At 43.2% G+C, this 17,639-nt stretch overlaps 1 protein-coding gene and 1 long non-coding RNA gene across 2 annotated transcripts in view; one reads left to right on the top strand and one right to left on the bottom strand.

The window, feature by feature from the left end:
- The window catches only part of AMPH (amphiphysin), a 212,675-nt gene extending 201,857 nt beyond the window's left edge, over nucleotides 1-10,818 (bottom strand). The window contains exon 1 of the mRNA XM_070788056.1: nucleotides 10,612-10,818. Within this exon, the coding sequence (XP_070644157.1) occupies nucleotides 10,612-10,680 (69 nt within the window). The 5' untranslated portion in view covers nucleotides 10,681-10,818. The remainder of the gene's footprint in view (nucleotides 1-10,611) is intronic.
- Nucleotides 10,819-10,948: 130 nt separating this feature from the next.
- Nucleotides 10,949-15,638, top strand: LOC139182749 (uncharacterized). The gene is made up of 3 exons (XR_011566292.1): nucleotides 10,949-12,264; nucleotides 12,876-12,959; nucleotides 14,609-15,638. It is a non-coding gene; the product is annotated as an uncharacterized lncRNA (long non-coding RNA).
- The last annotated feature ends 2,001 nt before the right edge of the window (nucleotides 15,639-17,639 follow it).

Here is a 17,639-nt window from a genome sequence, read left to right as displayed (position 1 = left end):
CATATAAGCTACTTTTCCACAGACAAGGCTCTGGTCCCAGGTAAATTCTCCTTATCAGAGCAAGGTATTTCTTCTCCCATTCAATCTGCATAAATAAAATAAACACAGACACATGCTCACCAGTACAGGCACACGCAAGCACCATTTATAGGTCTCCTTTTGAGAACAAACCTAAATGTGGGCATCCGGAAAGCAACATTAAAAAAAAAAAAAAAACCCACAAAGTCACATAATTTGGCATGCAAGGAGACTACATTGCTTTCTTGCCATATCATACAATCAACATTGGGCTGAACCACAGGATTCTACCAATATCTGTTTGACCTATAAAACTAAGAATTTAGCACAGTTCAATGTAGAGGAAAGCAACTCTGAATATTCATTGGAAGGACTGATGCTGAAGCTCCAATACTTTAGCCACCTGATGTGAAGATCCAACTCATTGGAAAAGACCCTGATGTTTGGAAAGATTAAAGGCAAAAGGAGAACAGGGCATCAGAGAACGCGATGGGTAGACAGTATCACCAACTCAATCAACATGAATCTGAGCAAACTTCAGGAGAAAGTGAGGAATAAGGGAGCCTGGTGTGCTACAATCCATGGGTGGCAAAGAATCAGACATTACTTAACGACTGAACAACAACAAAACCTAATATTTATGGAGTTCCATCGATCTTTGGAACTCTTAAAGTTAATTTTATTTTATATACTATCTTCACAAAATGACAGTTCAAATGGCAGTGATATACAGTGAAAACTTTATCATAATTCCACAAAAGTCAAAGAAAGAATAATGTAGGTGGATGCTTTCAGGCAATGTGTTTGCAGAGGTGGAAAGTAAATTAGCAAGAAAACACAATGTCAAATAATACATCATCGCTGCATACATACAATTCACAATACATTTGGCCCTTCCCCTCAAGCATCTACAATTTACTTGGGAAGATACAATGCATGAAAAAACTGCACCTAAGACTATTATATAACAATCACTCACGGCAGATAAACTAGCACAAAGACTATGGAACAGTACATGTCCTTAGAGTTTATATAATGTAACTCTCTTACTGGGCTTCCCTCATAGCTCAGTTGGTCACCTGCGATGCAAGTAACCCTTGTTCCATTTCTGGGTGAGGAAGATCCACTGGAGAAGGGATAGGCTACCCACTCCAGACAGAACAACTGTACAAAAAAGATCTTCATGACCTAGATAATCACGATGGTGTGATCACTGACCTAGAGCCAGACATCCTGGAATGTGAAGTCAAGTGGGCCTTAGAAAGCATCACTAGGAACAAAGCTAGTGGAGGTGATGGAATTCCAGTTGAGCTGTTCCAAATCCTGAAAGATGATGCTGTGAAAGTGTTGCACTCAATATGCCAGCAAATTTGGAAAACTCAGCAGTGGCCACAGGACTGGAAAAGGTCAGTTTTCATTCCAATCCCAAAGAAAGGCAATGCCAAAGAATGCTCAAACTACCGCACAATTGCACTCATCTCACACGCTAGTAAAGTAATGCTCAAAATTCTCCAAGCCAGGCTTCAGCAATATGTGAACCATGAACTTCCTGATGTTCAAGCTGGTTTTAGAAAAGGCAGAGGAACCAGAGATCAAATTGCCAACATCCGCTGGATCATGGAAAAAGCAAGAGAGTTCCAGAAAAGCATCTATTCCTGCTTTATTGACTATGCCAAAGCCTTTGACTGTGTGCATCACAATAAACTGTGGAAAATTCTGAAAGAGATGGGAATACCAGACCACCTGACCTGCCTCTTAAGAAATTTGTATGCAGGTCAGGAAGCAACAGTTAGAACTGGACATGGAACAACAGACTGGTTCCAAATAGGAAAAGGAGTTCGTCAAGGCTGTATATTGTCACCCTGTTTATCTAACTTCTATGCAGAGTACATCATGAGAAACGCTGGACTGGAAGAAACACAAGCTGGAATCAAGATTTCCGGGAGAAATATCAATAACCTCAGATATGCAGATGACACCACCCTTATGGCAGAAAGTGAAGAGGAACTCAAAAGCCTGTTGATGAAAGTGAAAGAGGAGAGTGAAAAAGTTGGCTTAAAGCTCAACATTCAGAAAACGAAGATCATGGCATCCGGTCCCACCACTTCATGGGAAATAGATGGGGAAACAGCGTCAGACTTTATTTTTCTGGGCTCCAAAATCACTGCAGATGGTGACTGCAGCCATGAAATTAAAAGACGCTTATTCCTTGGAAGGAAAGTTATGACCAACCTAGATAGCATATTCAAAAGCAGAGACATTACTTTGCCAACAAAGGTTCGTCTAGTCAGGGCTATGGTTTTTCCTGTGGTCATGTATGGATGTGAGAGTTGGACTGTGAAGAAGGCTGAGCACCGAAGAATTGATGCTTTTGAACTGTGGTGTTGGAAAAGACTCTTGAGAGTCCCTTGGACTGCAAGGAGATCCAACCAGTCCATTCTGAAGGAGATCAGCCCTGGGATTTCTTTGGAAGGAATGATGCTAAAGCTGAAACTCCAGTACTTTGGAGTTTCATGCGAAGAGTTGACCCATTGGAAAAGACTCTGATGCTGGGAGGGATTGGGGGCAGGAGGAGAAGGGGACGACAGAGGATGAGATGGCTGGATGGCATCACTGACTCGATGGACGTGAGTCTGAGTGAACTCTGGGAGTTGGTGATGGACAGGGAGGCCTGGCGTGCTGCAATTCATGGGGTCGCAAAGAGTCGGACACGACTGAGCGACTGACCTGATCTGATCTGATCTGATCTGACCCACTCCAGTATTCTTGGGAACACTGGAGGGAAGCCTCTGTGGCTCAGCTGGTAAAGAATCTGCCTGCAATGCGGGAGACCTGGGTTCGCTCATTGGGTTGGGAAGATCCCCTGGAGAAGGAACGGGCTACCCACTCCAGTATTCTGGCCTGGATAATTCCATGGACTGAGCAACTTTCACTTTACTTTCACTCTTATTAATACTAAAATCTAATACTGAAAGAGGCTAGTATTATAACATGCCAAAAGCCTCCCTCCTCACTACAGTCACATTAAAAAATATGTTTGAATGCATGCTCAGTCACTTCAAAAGAGTCAGGTCAGACTCTTTTGAACCCTACGGACTGTCTGTTGCCTGCCAAGGTCCTCGGTCCATGGGGATCCTCCAGGCAAAAACACTGGAGTGGGTTGCCATTTCCTCCTCCAGGGGATCTTCCCGATCCAGGGACTGAACCCACATCTCATTTCCTGAATTAGCAGGCAGGTTCTTTACCACTAGTGCCATCTGGGAAGCCACAGTTTTAATCTTACAAAATGTTTGAACTGCTGCTGCTGCTGCTAAGTCGCTTCAGTCATGTCCAACTCTGTGCGACCCCATAGATGGCAGCCCACCAGGCTTCCCTGTCCCTGGGATTCTCCAGGCAAGAACAGTGGAGCGGGCTGCCATTTCCTTCTCCGATGTATGAAAGTAAAAAGTGAAAGTGAAGTCGCTCAGTCGCGTCCGACTCTTAGCGACCCCATGGACTACAGCCTATGAGGCTCCTCCGTCCATGGATTTTCCAGGCAAGAGTACTGGAGTGGGGTGCCATTGTTTGAACTGCACCACTGACTTAAATATTGCATAGAGGTCAAGGAGGGTTAAGACCAAATAAATGTCACTGGATTTCACAAATGAATAAAGATGGACAAAAAAATCCCAGAGGGATTAAATACTTAAGTAAAAAAGGCCTCTGAAAAAACAGGCCAACTGACTGTATTATTTACATCTGTTTCCTCCCAAGACCCTTGCAAAAAAAATGACAACAAAGGAATAAAAAAAAAGGTATGAACATACATGGATAAAAAGAGTAGAGGCATTACTAGTGGATGAGAGAGCTCAATAAATTTTACAGAAGCAAAAAAGTAGACAGAAGAATGGAAACAACTCAGCTGAATAGAGACAACTACTTTCTAGAAGTGCCTGTTTAAGCAACCCATGAAAAAGCAGCCAATTCTCACTAGTCACAAACACATTCCAGCTTAGAACCTGGATCCACCAAGAACTGCAAAAAGTGAGGATAAAGCACAACACTGACAATGGGGAACAGTTTGAAAGCCTGGGATTATAGAATAAATGGGCCTTCAAGTCCCTTCCTCAACCCCAGCATTGGCGAGGAAAGACCCAGGATGACAGCTGCATAGCAGGCTTAGAAAAAAATCAGCCCAGCTTACAGTAAAAGGGCAGAGACGACAAACTGAGGGAATTTGGGGGAGGGGGTCCTCCAGTAGGAGAACATAATTGCATTATATGATTTTATTGAACCCTTGATAATAATTGTTGTTGTTGTTCAGTCACTCAGTCATGTCTGACTCTTTGCAACCCCATGGACTGCAGCACCACAGGCTTCCCTGTCCTTCACCATCTCCCGGAGCTTGCTCAAACTCATGTCCATTGGGTCAGTGATGCCATCCAACCATCTTATCCTCTGTTGTCCCCTTCTCCTCCTCCCTTCAATCTTTCCCAGCATCAGGGTCTTTTCCAATGAGTTGGCTCTTTCCCATCAGGTGGCCAAAGTATTGGAACTTCAGTTTCAGCATCAGTCCTTCCAGTGAATATTCAGGATTGACTTTCTTTAGGATTGACTGGTTTGATCTCCTTACTGTCCAAGGTACTCTCAAGAGTCTTCTCCAACATCACAGTTCAAAAGCATCAATTTTTCGGCGCTCAGGCTTCTTTATGGTCCAACTCTCACATCCATACGTGATTACTGGAAAACCATAGCTTTGACTATACGGACCTTTGATACGATATTGGTAGGCATTTAACAGATCTGATGAAGCAAGAACAAACAATTCTATATAGCTCATAGAGAAATAAGCAAACAGAAATAAGGCTATGATTAACTCTAGGAAAACAAAAAACTACATGAAAAACCTAATCTTCTGATAAGGCTTCATAAAAATTTTAAACTTCCTTTCATCAAAGGTCACCATTAAGAAAGTAAAAACACAAGCCACTTCCTGGGAGAATACATTCACAGAATGTCTATCTGAGAAAGGACTCATATACTAAATATATAAAGAACTTCTACAAGTCAATAAGGAAACAATAAGCAACCCAAATAAAACACAGACTTGAACAGACACTTTGCAAAAGAAGATATCAAAATAACCAATATGTACAATAAAAGGTGTTCATAAGGAAAACGATGGTAAAGGAATTTAAAATGTATGAACACAAAAAAAAGACAAGGTTGAGAGTTATCTGGTATGATAGAAATGTTTTGCCTGATAGCTATACAGAGATCCATATACACAAAAATCCATGAAGGCTGAATAGTTAAGATGTGTGTTTTATAGTCAACAAACACTATACTTTCTTTTGATCTTATCAAGTAGGCTTTTTAAAGCTTTTTCATTTTACATTGGAGTACTGTTGATTAAGAATGTTGTAAAGTTTAAAAATAAAAAAAAAATTAAAAAAAACAACAAAAAAAAAAGAAACTGAAAAAAAAAAAAAAGAATGTTGTGTTAGTTTCAGCTGTACGATCAAGTGATTCAGTTATACATGTATACATATCTATTCTTTTCCATACTTTACCATTGGAAAAATATAATCTTCAGCAATCAACTATTTTTGCTATATTATTAGGGGATATGGAAGTAGAGAGAAGAATGTATGAGAGCTAAATCTTTACCTATTTCACCAAATATGAAAGGATAGATTCAGAAGTAGTTTTAAGCATAATTTGAGAGGCACTGTGATTAATAAGAGCTGCCTCTGGGGAAACAAGATTGGTGGTAGAAGAGAGAAGAGACGGGGACTGATATTTTTCATAATAAGCCATTTACTAATATTTTATTTTTTAAACTGTGGATGTATTAATTTGATAGGAAATTTTTAAATGAATATTAAATTACAAATTACTAACTATGTGATTATTTACACAAACATGGGTCAGGGAAGCTTTTTAATTACACTTCAGTGGACACCTTCTATTTTGCCAGCCCAGCACCATTCCCTTTTCTGTCCTCTGATTCTCCCTCCTCCACGAGCACCGCATATGGTCTAAGGGACATTTCTTCATCCCAGCTTCCATAGAAGCCTGTGACTAAGGCCCAATCCAACTCATGGCCCTGGCCCTTGGCCAGAGATTTCTTTCTTCCAAGGTGAGAAACAAGCCCCAATTTGGGCTGGTTAGGGCTATCCTGAGTTATCCATAAATAGTGACATGCTCTTGCCTAGAGCTGCTGGCCGCCATCTTGCCACCAAAAGAGAAGAACCTGCCCAAGAATGGGACTGACAAGATGGCTGTAGAGATGAGAGGTAGGGAGAAAACACCTGAGCCCTGATGTCTGTGGTTGAATCCCTGCTTCCATGTAGGCCTGATATGTGTCCACCCCTGCCCCTTTCCTAATTATAAGAGGCAGTACCATGTAATCAAGAAGCAATGGACTGCTTGGGTTCAAACTTCAGCTTTACTGCACACTGTGTGACCTTGGGCATGTAACTTAATCTCTTCCTCATCTATAAAACAGGGATAATAATAGTACCTAACTGCACAGAATTAAATGAGTTAACATATATAACAGAAACATGTACATATATTTTTAAATATACATATATAAGAATATATTTATGTTCATAGTTTAATAAAAGTACATATTGTATTTGTACTCATTAAATCACTGTGGATGGTGACTGCAGCCATGAAATTAAAAGACGCTTACTCCTTGGAAGAAAAGTAATGACCAACCTACATAGCATATTCAAAAGCAGAGACATTACTTTGCCAACAAAGGTCCGTCTAGTCAAGGCTATGGTTTTTCCTGTGGTCAGGTATGGATGTGAGAGTTGGACTGTGAAGAAAGCTGAGGGCCGAAGAATTGATGCTTTTGAACTATGGTGTTGGAGAAGACTCCTGAGAGTCCCTTGGACTGCAAGGAGATCCAACCAGTCCATTCTGAAGGAGATCAGCCCTGGGATTTCTTTGGAAGGAATGATGCTAAAGCTGAAACTCCAGTACTTTGGCCACCTCATGCGAAGAGTTGTCTCATTGGAAAGGACTCTGATGTTGGGAGGGACTGGGGGCAGGAGGAGAAGGGGACGACAGAGGATGAGATGGCTGGATGGCATCACTGAGTCGATGGACGTGAGTCTGAGTGAACTCCGGGAGTTGGTGATGGACAAGGAGGCCTGGCATGCTGCAATTCATGGGGTCGCAAAGAGTCGGACACGACTGAGTGACTGAACTGAACTGAAATGAAATTTATATGTGCAAGAACCATATTTTTATTTTTAGTAATTAAATTCTTTTTTTTCCTTAAGCCAGTTTGAACTGAGTTTTCTCACATTTACAAGTGGCAGGATCCTAAGTAATTCAACATCCAAAAGAGGAAACCACACAAAATCAATTGATAGATTTAAGCAAATACAAAATAAATAAATAAACATAATACAAACATAAATATGCTCCACAGCAGGGAAAAAATGCTCAAAAGTTAAAAAATAAATAGAAAAGGAAGAATTGATAAAGTTTCTGCCCTTACAAATAACAAGATGGAGATACTATACAAAATGGGCAAAACTATACAGACAAAATTCACAGATTAAAAAAACCAATGCAAAAAATGTTAGACCTTTAAAAAATAAAACCAAGAAAAAGAATAGCAAGAGTTTTTTCCAATTATGTATCTGAAGAATGTTTTAAATTTTAGTATCTGCTATTGGCAAAGTCTCACAGATTGCTGGTGAGAATGTAAATTGATTCAACCTTTCTGAAAGGCAATCTAACTATGATAAAAAATAAGCATAACTTTAACAGAATAATTCTTCTAGGAATTTATTTAAGGAGATACTTGAATGTGTACTAACATTTCCCCTATAAGTTTTCTCACTTACTCACATTTATATTCAGAAACAATGGAAATTGAATGTCCAAAAATAGGGGAGTCACTAAAATGCATACATTCCAATACTGTTCAGTCACTTAAAATCATGATGGAAAATATGTACATCTATTGAAGAATGTTCATGATTATTAAACGAAATAAACAGATTACAAAATCATATAGGATGGATCTGTTTTAGTTGTATAAATACATATATATACAAGAGGAAAATATCTACTGGGTCACACATCAAATGATTGTGAGTCTCTGGGTGGTAGAATTTATGAGTGTTCTAATTTGTTGGTGGGTTTTTTTTTCCCCCCTTATATGTGTATTTCACTTTTTTTTTTCCTCCAAAGAAACTTTACAGGTTTTCAATTTAAAAATCTATATTAAATTCATAGAAAGCCATAAGTTACCTGAAAGAGTAGTTTGTCATGCATTTGGAGGAAAAATGCATGCAAGCTGTTAGGTGGATCAAAAATGATGAGAAAGTGAGAGAGTAGACTCTCTTTTGAGAAAATTTATGGTAAAAACCAGGAACAAAGCGTCTCAAGAACATACGTGGCACATAGTTACTACAACAGAGCATCTGGAGAAGAGCAGGAGACTGAAGATGCAAAAAGAAGGCACCACTGGAGGAGATGTCTACTGAACCCATCAACAGCAGCACACTTCGTTTTCCATTGTCCAGGGGCTCCTGTTTGGGCTTGGCTGGACTGCCTTACCTGGATTTCTACATGCTCTTTTTCCCATACACTGAACAGGCTCAATAGGAGGGGCAGAACTTACCCAGGGCCAGAACCCACTCTCTCAGCTTCTTGGTGTCTTAATCTTCTAAACTAGGTACAACAGGCACTTTTCATCAGCAGCTTTCCCCAGCAGGACGCTTGAAGCCCTGCTCAAAGCTTCCCTAGACCACTGTGATCAACTACCAGCCACAACTGCAATCATAACACACACTTGACCTTAGTAATGCAACAGTGAGTTTTCAACAATTCATAAGGGCTTGCATGCTAAGTCAGATTACATTTTCTTTTCAGTTATTTCTGGCATATTAACAGCTGGTGACCTAGATTAAGAAATAATTTAATATGTCAAAAGGCAGACTGTATCACTAAATTCCTTCACAGATGGAAAGTAGATTCAATGAAAAGCTTCAGACCCAAAATTCAAGTAATTACTTGGAAGGAGGGAGAGGGTGGGGTGGAATATCTACTAGTGGATAAAATGAAGTATGGAAAAATGATGACAAAACCTAACCAGGTTCCCGGCAGATTCTGGCTACATTCTGGACAAGTAGCCAGGGACTGGAAGCAGGCAGGAAGCCTTGCTAATTCAGCAGCTAAAGGAGTGGCAGGAGGATCACTGTTGGTTCAGGATAAGCTTGGGTAGATATTAAAAGAAATACAATCCTCTTACTGCATTGAGAGCCTAGATGTGTGAAGGGAGGGACTGAAGGCAGCCACCAAGCCTCTGGGAACACAGAGAGGCAAAGGGATCAGTGCCCTCCTTCCGCTCAGTTCCTGGCCTAGAGTGCGAATTGGAGGGCAGTCTAAGTCAGGGTCTGCAGAGGGAAATTCACTGCCACAGTGAGCAACGCGGCAAATCTGACTTCCAGTAAAACAGGAAACCGCTAAACACCCAGAATCCCAGGGACAGAAAATACTTCCACGTGAAAGAGAACACAGTTCAACGGACACAAACGACGGGGCTTATTAGTTGGTGTCAATTTCAAGCACAGTGCTTAACATACAATATGAATGTCCTCTGCAAGGGACACAAATGAAGACCTCAGTGCTGGCAAGGTCTTGATGACAAGCAGTAGGCAAGGCAAGCCAGGCAAGCCCAGTGCAAGGGAACAGTATCTCCCCAGCTGTTGGGCGCTGGCTGGGCTTGACGTGGACCTGCCATTCATTTGTACCCATCTCTCGGAGAGAAAAATAATTGACTGTGACCAATCTTGAGGGGCTTGTGAAACACATCAGGGAACCCAACTGGACTTCTTTTTTTTTTTTTTGCAACATGGGCTTTTTTTTTTTTAATGCAGTAAAACGCCCTCCTCTATGCATAAATGTGCAGAGAATTGTTAGGTTCAGGTCATATTTATCGTTGACCTTCCAGAGAAGGGCACTGGCGTTAAAAGGGATACACGTGTAACAGAGACCCCTCAGAAAAAGAAATAAAAAGCAAAGAAAGAGAAAGAAGTTATGTATCTAGATCTCGGTTTTGAACTTCAGGGTTCACTTCACTGCACTGTATTAAAGCGGTTGGGTTTGAGCGGTCAGCCCTCTTGATCCAAACAGATTTGAGAGGTGTAGCTTCTGTGCGAAATCGCTCGTGCCTGCTGCACCCAAGTAGCCAGAAATCCCGCCGGAGGAACGACAGCGCCACAAGCTCCCGCCGGGACCCGAAAGCCGCCTGCGGGAGGGCGGGGAGCTGGCGCCGGGAGGGAGATGCGCTCCGCTCCGGGAGCCGTGGGCGACCCGCCGCACCTGCCTCAGCTCTTGCCCGGCGCCCGCCCAGCCGCGCAGGGGGAGAGGGAGCCGGGAGACCCGGGCCCACACCGCGCCTTCGGGGACCAGGTCTGCGCGCCCGCGACTGCCGGGTGCCGCCTTGCTGCAGTGGCTGCGGCGGAGGGCAGGGCGTCCCCGCGACCCCGGCCCCGGCACGGCCTCCTGCGCTCCCCCGGCCAACGCGGCCCTGCCTGCCCGCGTCCCCGCCAACCCGGCCCGCCGCGCGCTTCTGACCTTTTCTTGCGCGCGGTTGAGTCGCTTCTGGACGTTCTTGGCGAAGATGCCCGTCTTGATGTCGGCCATGGCTGCGGGTGCGCGGAGGCTGCGAGGAGCGGAGCGGGCGGCGAGGAGGAGCGGGAGACGATGAGGAGGAGGAGCAGGAGGAGCGGGAGAGGCGGCGAAGAGCCGCCGAGCGCCAGGAGGGGTGAGGGAGGGGCGCGCCGGCGGGGACCCGCTTAAAGCGACAGAGCGGAGGCGGGACGCGCTGGCCCTGGCTGTGACCCGGGGCGGGGTGGCGAGCGAAAGAGAGTCAAAAAGCCCAGAGAGTGCCCACAGTGATGGAAGAGGAGGTCTGGTGCAGAAACGAAAGGAAGCCTGCAGCGACCCCAAGGCCCTCAGCAGCTCCCGGGTTCTTTTAAGGAGGAGTTCGTGGTAGGGGAGGATGAGGGGGGGCCCAATTCTCTCCAGCAAAAAAAAAAAAAGAAAGAAAGAAGGAAAAAAGGGTTGGAGATAGGAGAACCCCAGGAATGTGGAACTGGAGCAACTCTGGGATGGAGGGGATTGGGCTGGTCTCCCAGAAGGACCAACTGGACCACCCAGGGCAGAAGGCGCACCCCTGGATTATCTGTGTGTTCAGGAACACACTCTCGCCTCTGGCAACCTTAACAGGAATTCACCATCCTTAGTACACTTAGCAAGAGTAAGCTTAATAGGGATAAACTTATCCTAGATGTACCCCGAGCTCTTGAAGTCTCTGCAGGAAGGTCCAACTATTCCTATTCATTTCTTTCTACGAGTGTGAGGAGAGTAAGGCACGCGGGCTCTCAAACAAGCCAGAAGAGAATCAGGCACCAGGAATTCTGTGAGTTCCAGAGAGCATCTCACTGCACCTCTAGAGTAAACAGTTAGGTTGGCAGCACCCATCAACTGCCCCCCTAGATGTCCACTCCTGGGGTAGTCCCCTCACCTTGATTCTAGAAGGCCCTGTGACCTGGCTTTCACTAATAAGATAGGTATAAGTACACTGTGCCAATTCCAGGCCTACACCTTGAGAAACCAGGCAGGTTTTGCTCCTACTGTGTCACCCTGTAAAGCTTCAGCTACCCTGCTGTAAAAAGACCCTTGGAGTTCAGTTCAGTCACTCAGTCGTATCCGACTCTTTGCAACCCCATGAATCACAGCTCACCAGGCCTCCCTGTCCATCACCAACTCCCAGAGTTTACCCAAACTCATGTCCATTGAGTCGGTGATGCTATCTAACCATCTCATCTTCTGTCGGTCCCTTCTCCTCCTGCCTTCAATCTTTCCCAACATCGGGGTCTTTTTAAATGAGTCAGCCCTTCGCATCAGGTGGCCAAAATATTGGAGTTTCAGCTTCAATGAAACACCAATGAACACCCAGGACTGATTTCCTTTAGGATGGACTGGTTGGATCTCCTTGCACCCTGTAAAGCTTCAGCTACCCTGCTGTAAAAAGGCCATTGGAGAGACTCCATGGAAAGGGAGAAGCCCTGAGATTACTTGGACAGGGAGCAAAACCAAATGCCCCTGCATCCCAGCTGAGCCCAGCCTCCTGGAGACACACTGGCTGAAAGCAGCCACACAAGAAGTCATAAGCAAGACCAGCAAAAGAACTGCCCAGCCAATCCTAGCCAAGAATGTGGAATGGTGAGCAAAAAAAAAAAAAAATAGTGGGTTTGTTACTGAATGCCAGTTGATGTGGCTGACACACAGCGAGGCCAAGCAAACCAAAATGTCAGAGTTTGGAGCAGAGAAAGGTTTACTGCAGGGCCACGGAAGGAGAGTGGTAGGTGACTCAGGAGAAGGGTGGGTGACTTGTGATCCCCTAAATCCTCAACTCTTTAAAGGAGTTTCAGCAAAACATTTTAAAGGCAAGGTGAAGGAGCAGCATGGGTGATTGTTGCGAACTTCTTGGTGTCAGAATCCTTTGTTCTTGCAGCTGTCCCTGGAGTTCAATTCAGGGTGGTCCTGTAAACTTCCAACTAGACAAATGTTTTTCTCTGTTCTGCGATTTTTTAATATTTATATGAATGCAAAAGTGACCCTTAAAGGTCAGAGCCTTGAGAATGGTCTATCCTGTACATTTCAGGCTGTAGGCAACATTCTTAACATTAAGCAAGAACAGTAGAACACAAATTTTAGAAGAAACAGATTCAGTATGGAGTCAGATTTGTTCTTCCCAATTACAGTTATAAGCCACTAACTTTTGGGATGGTTTGTTACTGAAATACCTATTCACTTGGTTCTTTTTTCCTTAGGCTTCCTATTTATCCCAGCTTGCCTGGAAATGAAGGACTTTCCAGGACATAGGACTTTCAGTGCTAAAACCAGGAAAGACCTAGGTAAACTGCTTGAGTTGATCTCCCTGTTTCCAACATCTCAATGAAATAGGTGTTTAACTTCAGAGCAAAGTAAGAGAAACTTGATTCTTCTTTTGGTTAGTATTCAATAGAAAAGGCCACTCAGAAGTTAGGAATTTTGAGTCAGTGGCTTCTGAATCTTAGCTCTGCCTCTGAATGTTGGAATATACCAGAATGTTCTGGAGTATATCAGTCCATGCATGCTCAATGGCTTCAGTCTTGTCTGACTCTTTGTGACGCTCATCAGGCTTCTCTGCCCATGGATTTTTCCAGGCAAAAATACTGGTGTATGTTGCCATTTCCTCCTTCAGGGGATCATATCAACCTAGGGATTGAACTCCCATCTCCTGCATCTTAGGCAGACTCTTTAGCTGAGCCATCAGGGAAACCCATGGTTACTCATACTCTGAACACCAGAGTCCCCTCGGCTCCCTTGATGGGCCTGGCTACAGCCCCCATTATAGCTGCCACTGCTTTCTCTTTGATAAGTCAAGGGACAGAGTTCCAAGCAATGAGTTTACTTTTTCTCACTTCCTTAGAAGCCAAGCTATCAGATCCCACTCTCCCAGACTTTGTCTCTCTTGGCAGTTACTCCCCACCTAGATAAACACAATTAATATCTTTTGAAATAAAATTGCAAATGGTTAACTTTTCTTATCATTCACATGCCCAAATCTAAATCTGTAGTGTGGGTGGAAAGGCAAACTTGTCACTTCTTGATAATTCTATTTGGAATACATGCTGAGCATATTTTAAAAATTGTCATGTGCCTACTGTTATCAAATCAACCAGTATCCATTTTCAGGTTGCCCTGTGGCTCTTTCTAGCCACTCTGGAATATTGAGGAAGCATTTTGGGTGATACTTAATTGGTGCGTTATAAATATATGCTGGGAAAAAAAATGCAAGCATGCATGAGACTAGTTCATGAGGATCTATTCTTAGCTATTTCTTCTCCTAATTCTGTAATAATGCTACTGGAACATGGGTGGAGGGAAAGGCACTCAAACAATGCAGTGATCTTTTTCCTTGGGATAATTTTTTTTAAATTATAAGTATAGTTGATTTGTAATATTGTATTCGTTTCAGGTGTACGGAAAAGTCATTCAGTTACACACACGCGCGCGTGCACACACACACATTCTTTTTCATATTCTTTTCCATTATGGTTTACCTCTGGATATTGAATATAGTTCTCTGTGCTATATGGTAGGTCCTAATTGTTGACCTATTTTATATATGTGTTTCTGTTAATCCCAAACCCCTAATTTGTCCCTCCCTTCCCCTCTGCCCTTTGGTAACCAAAAGTTTATTTTCTATGTCTGTGCATCTATTTTCTTTTTGTATATAAGTTCATTTGTATCATTCTTTTAGATTCCACATAAGAGTGATATCATGTGATATCTGTCTTTCTCTGTCTAGCTCACTTCACTTACTATGATTTTTAAACATTGTTATGCCATACAGTGGAGTCTTTTTTATACAAAACCTTATGAAAGACTCAAATATACCAGATGCATCGTCTTGGGGTGCAAAGAATATTGAGTGCCCAGAGCTCCACCCATTAGGCAGTTTCTTTATTCCTTATGACTGTCTTTTATAAAAAATATTTATCTATTTCTTTATTTACAGGTCTTAGTTGCGCCATGTGGGATCTAGATCCCTAACCAGAGATGGAAACCAGCCCCCTGCATTGGAAGCCCAGAGTCTGAGCCACTGCACCGCCAAGCAGGTCCCTCCCTGTGGCTGTCTTTAAGGAAGACCTGTAGAGTTACAGACTTCCCAGGTGGCGCTAGTGCCAATGCAGGAGACAAAGAGGCCAGAGTTCTATCCCTGAGCCAGGAAGATCCAGGTCAGGAAGATCTGGAAGATCCCCTGGAAAAGGGCATGGCAATCCACTCTTACCTGGAAAATTCCATGGACAGAGGAGCCTGTCAGGCTACAGTCCATGGGACTGCAAAGAGTTAGACATGACTGAGCAACTGAACACAATAACACAACCTAGAGTTATGTAATTCCCAGTACACAGCGGAAGTTCATGAGATGAGCAGTCTTAGCAGCACCTTCCATCTCTAAAATTGCAGGATCCATACTTTTGTGTATGCTTCCTTCATCTCCAACACCAATTGGGCTTCCCAGCCATATTCCTTGCCTGCTTGTGCCTGTTCCTCATAGTGACAGACATTTTTCTCCTTGGTCAGTCAAGGAAAAAACGTTTCTTGCACTCCCCACTATGTGCAGGCTTATGTACAGGCTTGTCGACTTCTTATGATACCATATTTCTCCAGATGCTATCTTGTTCACATAGTTTGTTCACAAGATTACTGAAGGGAGAGCTAGGGAAGAGATCTAGTCATCTGTTAACTACTTATTCTTCATTTCTACTTCTTTGATCTATGGAAAGAGCCAACACAACAGGCAAAGTCCATCAGCAGATGAATGGATAAGAAAGCCATGGTACATATACACAATGGAGTATTACTCAGCCATTAAAAAGAATTCATTTGAATCAGTTCTAATGAGGTGGATGAAACTGGAGCCTATTATACAGAGTGAAGTAAGCCAGAAGGAAAAACACCAATACAGTATACTAACGCATATATATGGAATTTATAAAGATGATAACAATAACCCTGTGTATGAGACAGCAAAAGAGACACTGATGTATAGAACAGTCTTATGGACTCTGTGGGAGAGGGAGAGGGTGGGAAGATTTGGGAGAATGGCATTGAAACATGTAAAATATCATGTATGAAACGAGACGCCAATCCATGTTCGATGCACGATACTGGATGCTTGGGGCTGGTGTACTGGGACGACCCAGAGGGATGGTATGGGGAGGGAGGAGGGAGGAGGGTTCAGGATGGGGAACACATGTATACCTGTGATGGATTCATTTTGATATTTGGCAAAACTAATACAATTATGTAAAGTTTAAAAATAAAATAAAAATTTAAAAAAAAAAAAAGCGTGCTTTTGAAAAGTGTGCTTGGGCTGGAGGTGAGTAGAGCATGGGGGTGCCTGGTATATGGTTAGTGTCGAGACAAAACGGGCCCCCTGCAGAGAGCTCTTTCCTGCCAAAAGCTGCTTCCTGCCATGTGCTGTGCTAAGTTGTGTCCCACCCTGCACCACTCCCTGGACTGTAGCCTAACAGCCTCCTCTGTCCATGGGATTTCCCAGGCAAGAATACTGGAGCTGGTTGCCACTTCCTCCTCCAGAGGGTCTTCCCAAGCCAGGAATTGAACTCCAGTGTTCTGCATCTCCTGGATTGGCAGGTGGATTCTTTACCACTGATCTACTCAGCTACTTACAGGATGTTAAATTATAATATGCTTAATGATTATTCAGGTTCATAAACAGCATCACAGCTACAACCCCAGATCTTCATGTGAACAAGGCAGAATTCCTGAATTAATTCTAACTTCCAATCCACCTTCCTTTCTTCTAAATTGCATTTCAACTTGTTTGATAAGTTAAAAAGACAATTATTTCAGGTTTGGGTAATTTGGACAACAGACTGGTTCCAAATAGGAAAAGGAGTACGTCAAGGCTGTATATTGTCACCCTGCTTATTTAACTTATATGCAGAGTACATCATGAGAAACGCTGGGCTGGAAAAAGAACAAGCTGGAATCAAGATTGCCGGGAGAAATATCAATAACCTCAGATATGCAGATGACACCACCCTTATGGCAGAAAGTGAAGAGGAACTCAAAAGCCTCTTGATGAAAGTGAAAGTGGAGAGTGAAAAAGTTGGCTTAAAGCTCAACATTCAGAAACTAAGATCATGGCATCTGGTCCCATCACTTCATGGGAAATAGATGGGGAAACAGTGGAAACAGTGTCAGACTTTATTTTTTTGGGCTCCAAAATCACTGCAGATGGTGACTGCAGCCATGAAATTAAAAGACGCTTACTCCTTGGAAGGAAAGTTATGACCAACCTAGACAGCATATTCAAAAGCAGAGACATTACTTTGCCAACAAAGGTTCGTCTAGTCAAGGCTATGGTTTTTCCTGTGGTCATGTATGGATGTGAGAGTTGGACTGTGAAGAAGGCTGAGCACCAAAGAATTGATGCTTTTGAACTGTGGTGTTGGAGAAGACTCTTGAGAGTCCCTTGGACTGCAAGGAGATCCAACCAGTCCATTCTGAAGGAGACCAGTCCTGGGTGTTCATTGGAAGGACTGATGCTGAGGCTGAAACTCCAGTACTTTGGAGTTTCATGTGAAGAGTTGACTCATTGGAAAAGACCCTGATGCTGGGAGGGATTGGGGGCAGGAGGAGAAGGGAACGACAGAGGATGAGATGGCTGGATGGCATCACTGACTCGATGGACATGAGTTTGGGTGAACTCCGGGAGTTGGTGATGGACAAGGAGGCCTGGCGTGCTGCGATTCATGGGGTCGCAAAGAGTCGGACATGACTCAGCAACTGAACTGAATTGAAATGAACTGGATAATTTGGAATAGGCCAAGAATTACTAATGTATTATCACAAAAGTCAGTTTCCAGGTGTTTTAGTGGTACAGATATCCTAACCTATCTGTATATCAGGTAGTTCACTTTAGACCCTTAGAGAAGGAGCTTTCTAGATCAAGTGCTTAATGTGTTTAGCTATTTATTAACACTTATAAGAGTGAAAATATATGCTATATATTCTAA

Source organism: Bos indicus, chromosome 4, assembly GCF_029378745.1.
Source record: "Bos indicus isolate NIAB-ARS_2022 breed Sahiwal x Tharparkar chromosome 4, NIAB-ARS_B.indTharparkar_mat_pri_1.0, whole genome shotgun sequence".
Lineage (NCBI taxonomy): Eukaryota > Metazoa > Chordata > Mammalia > Artiodactyla > Bovidae > Bos > Bos indicus.
Note: the sequence above shows the minus strand (reverse complement) of the source record. Positions and strands in the feature narration are given on the sequence as shown.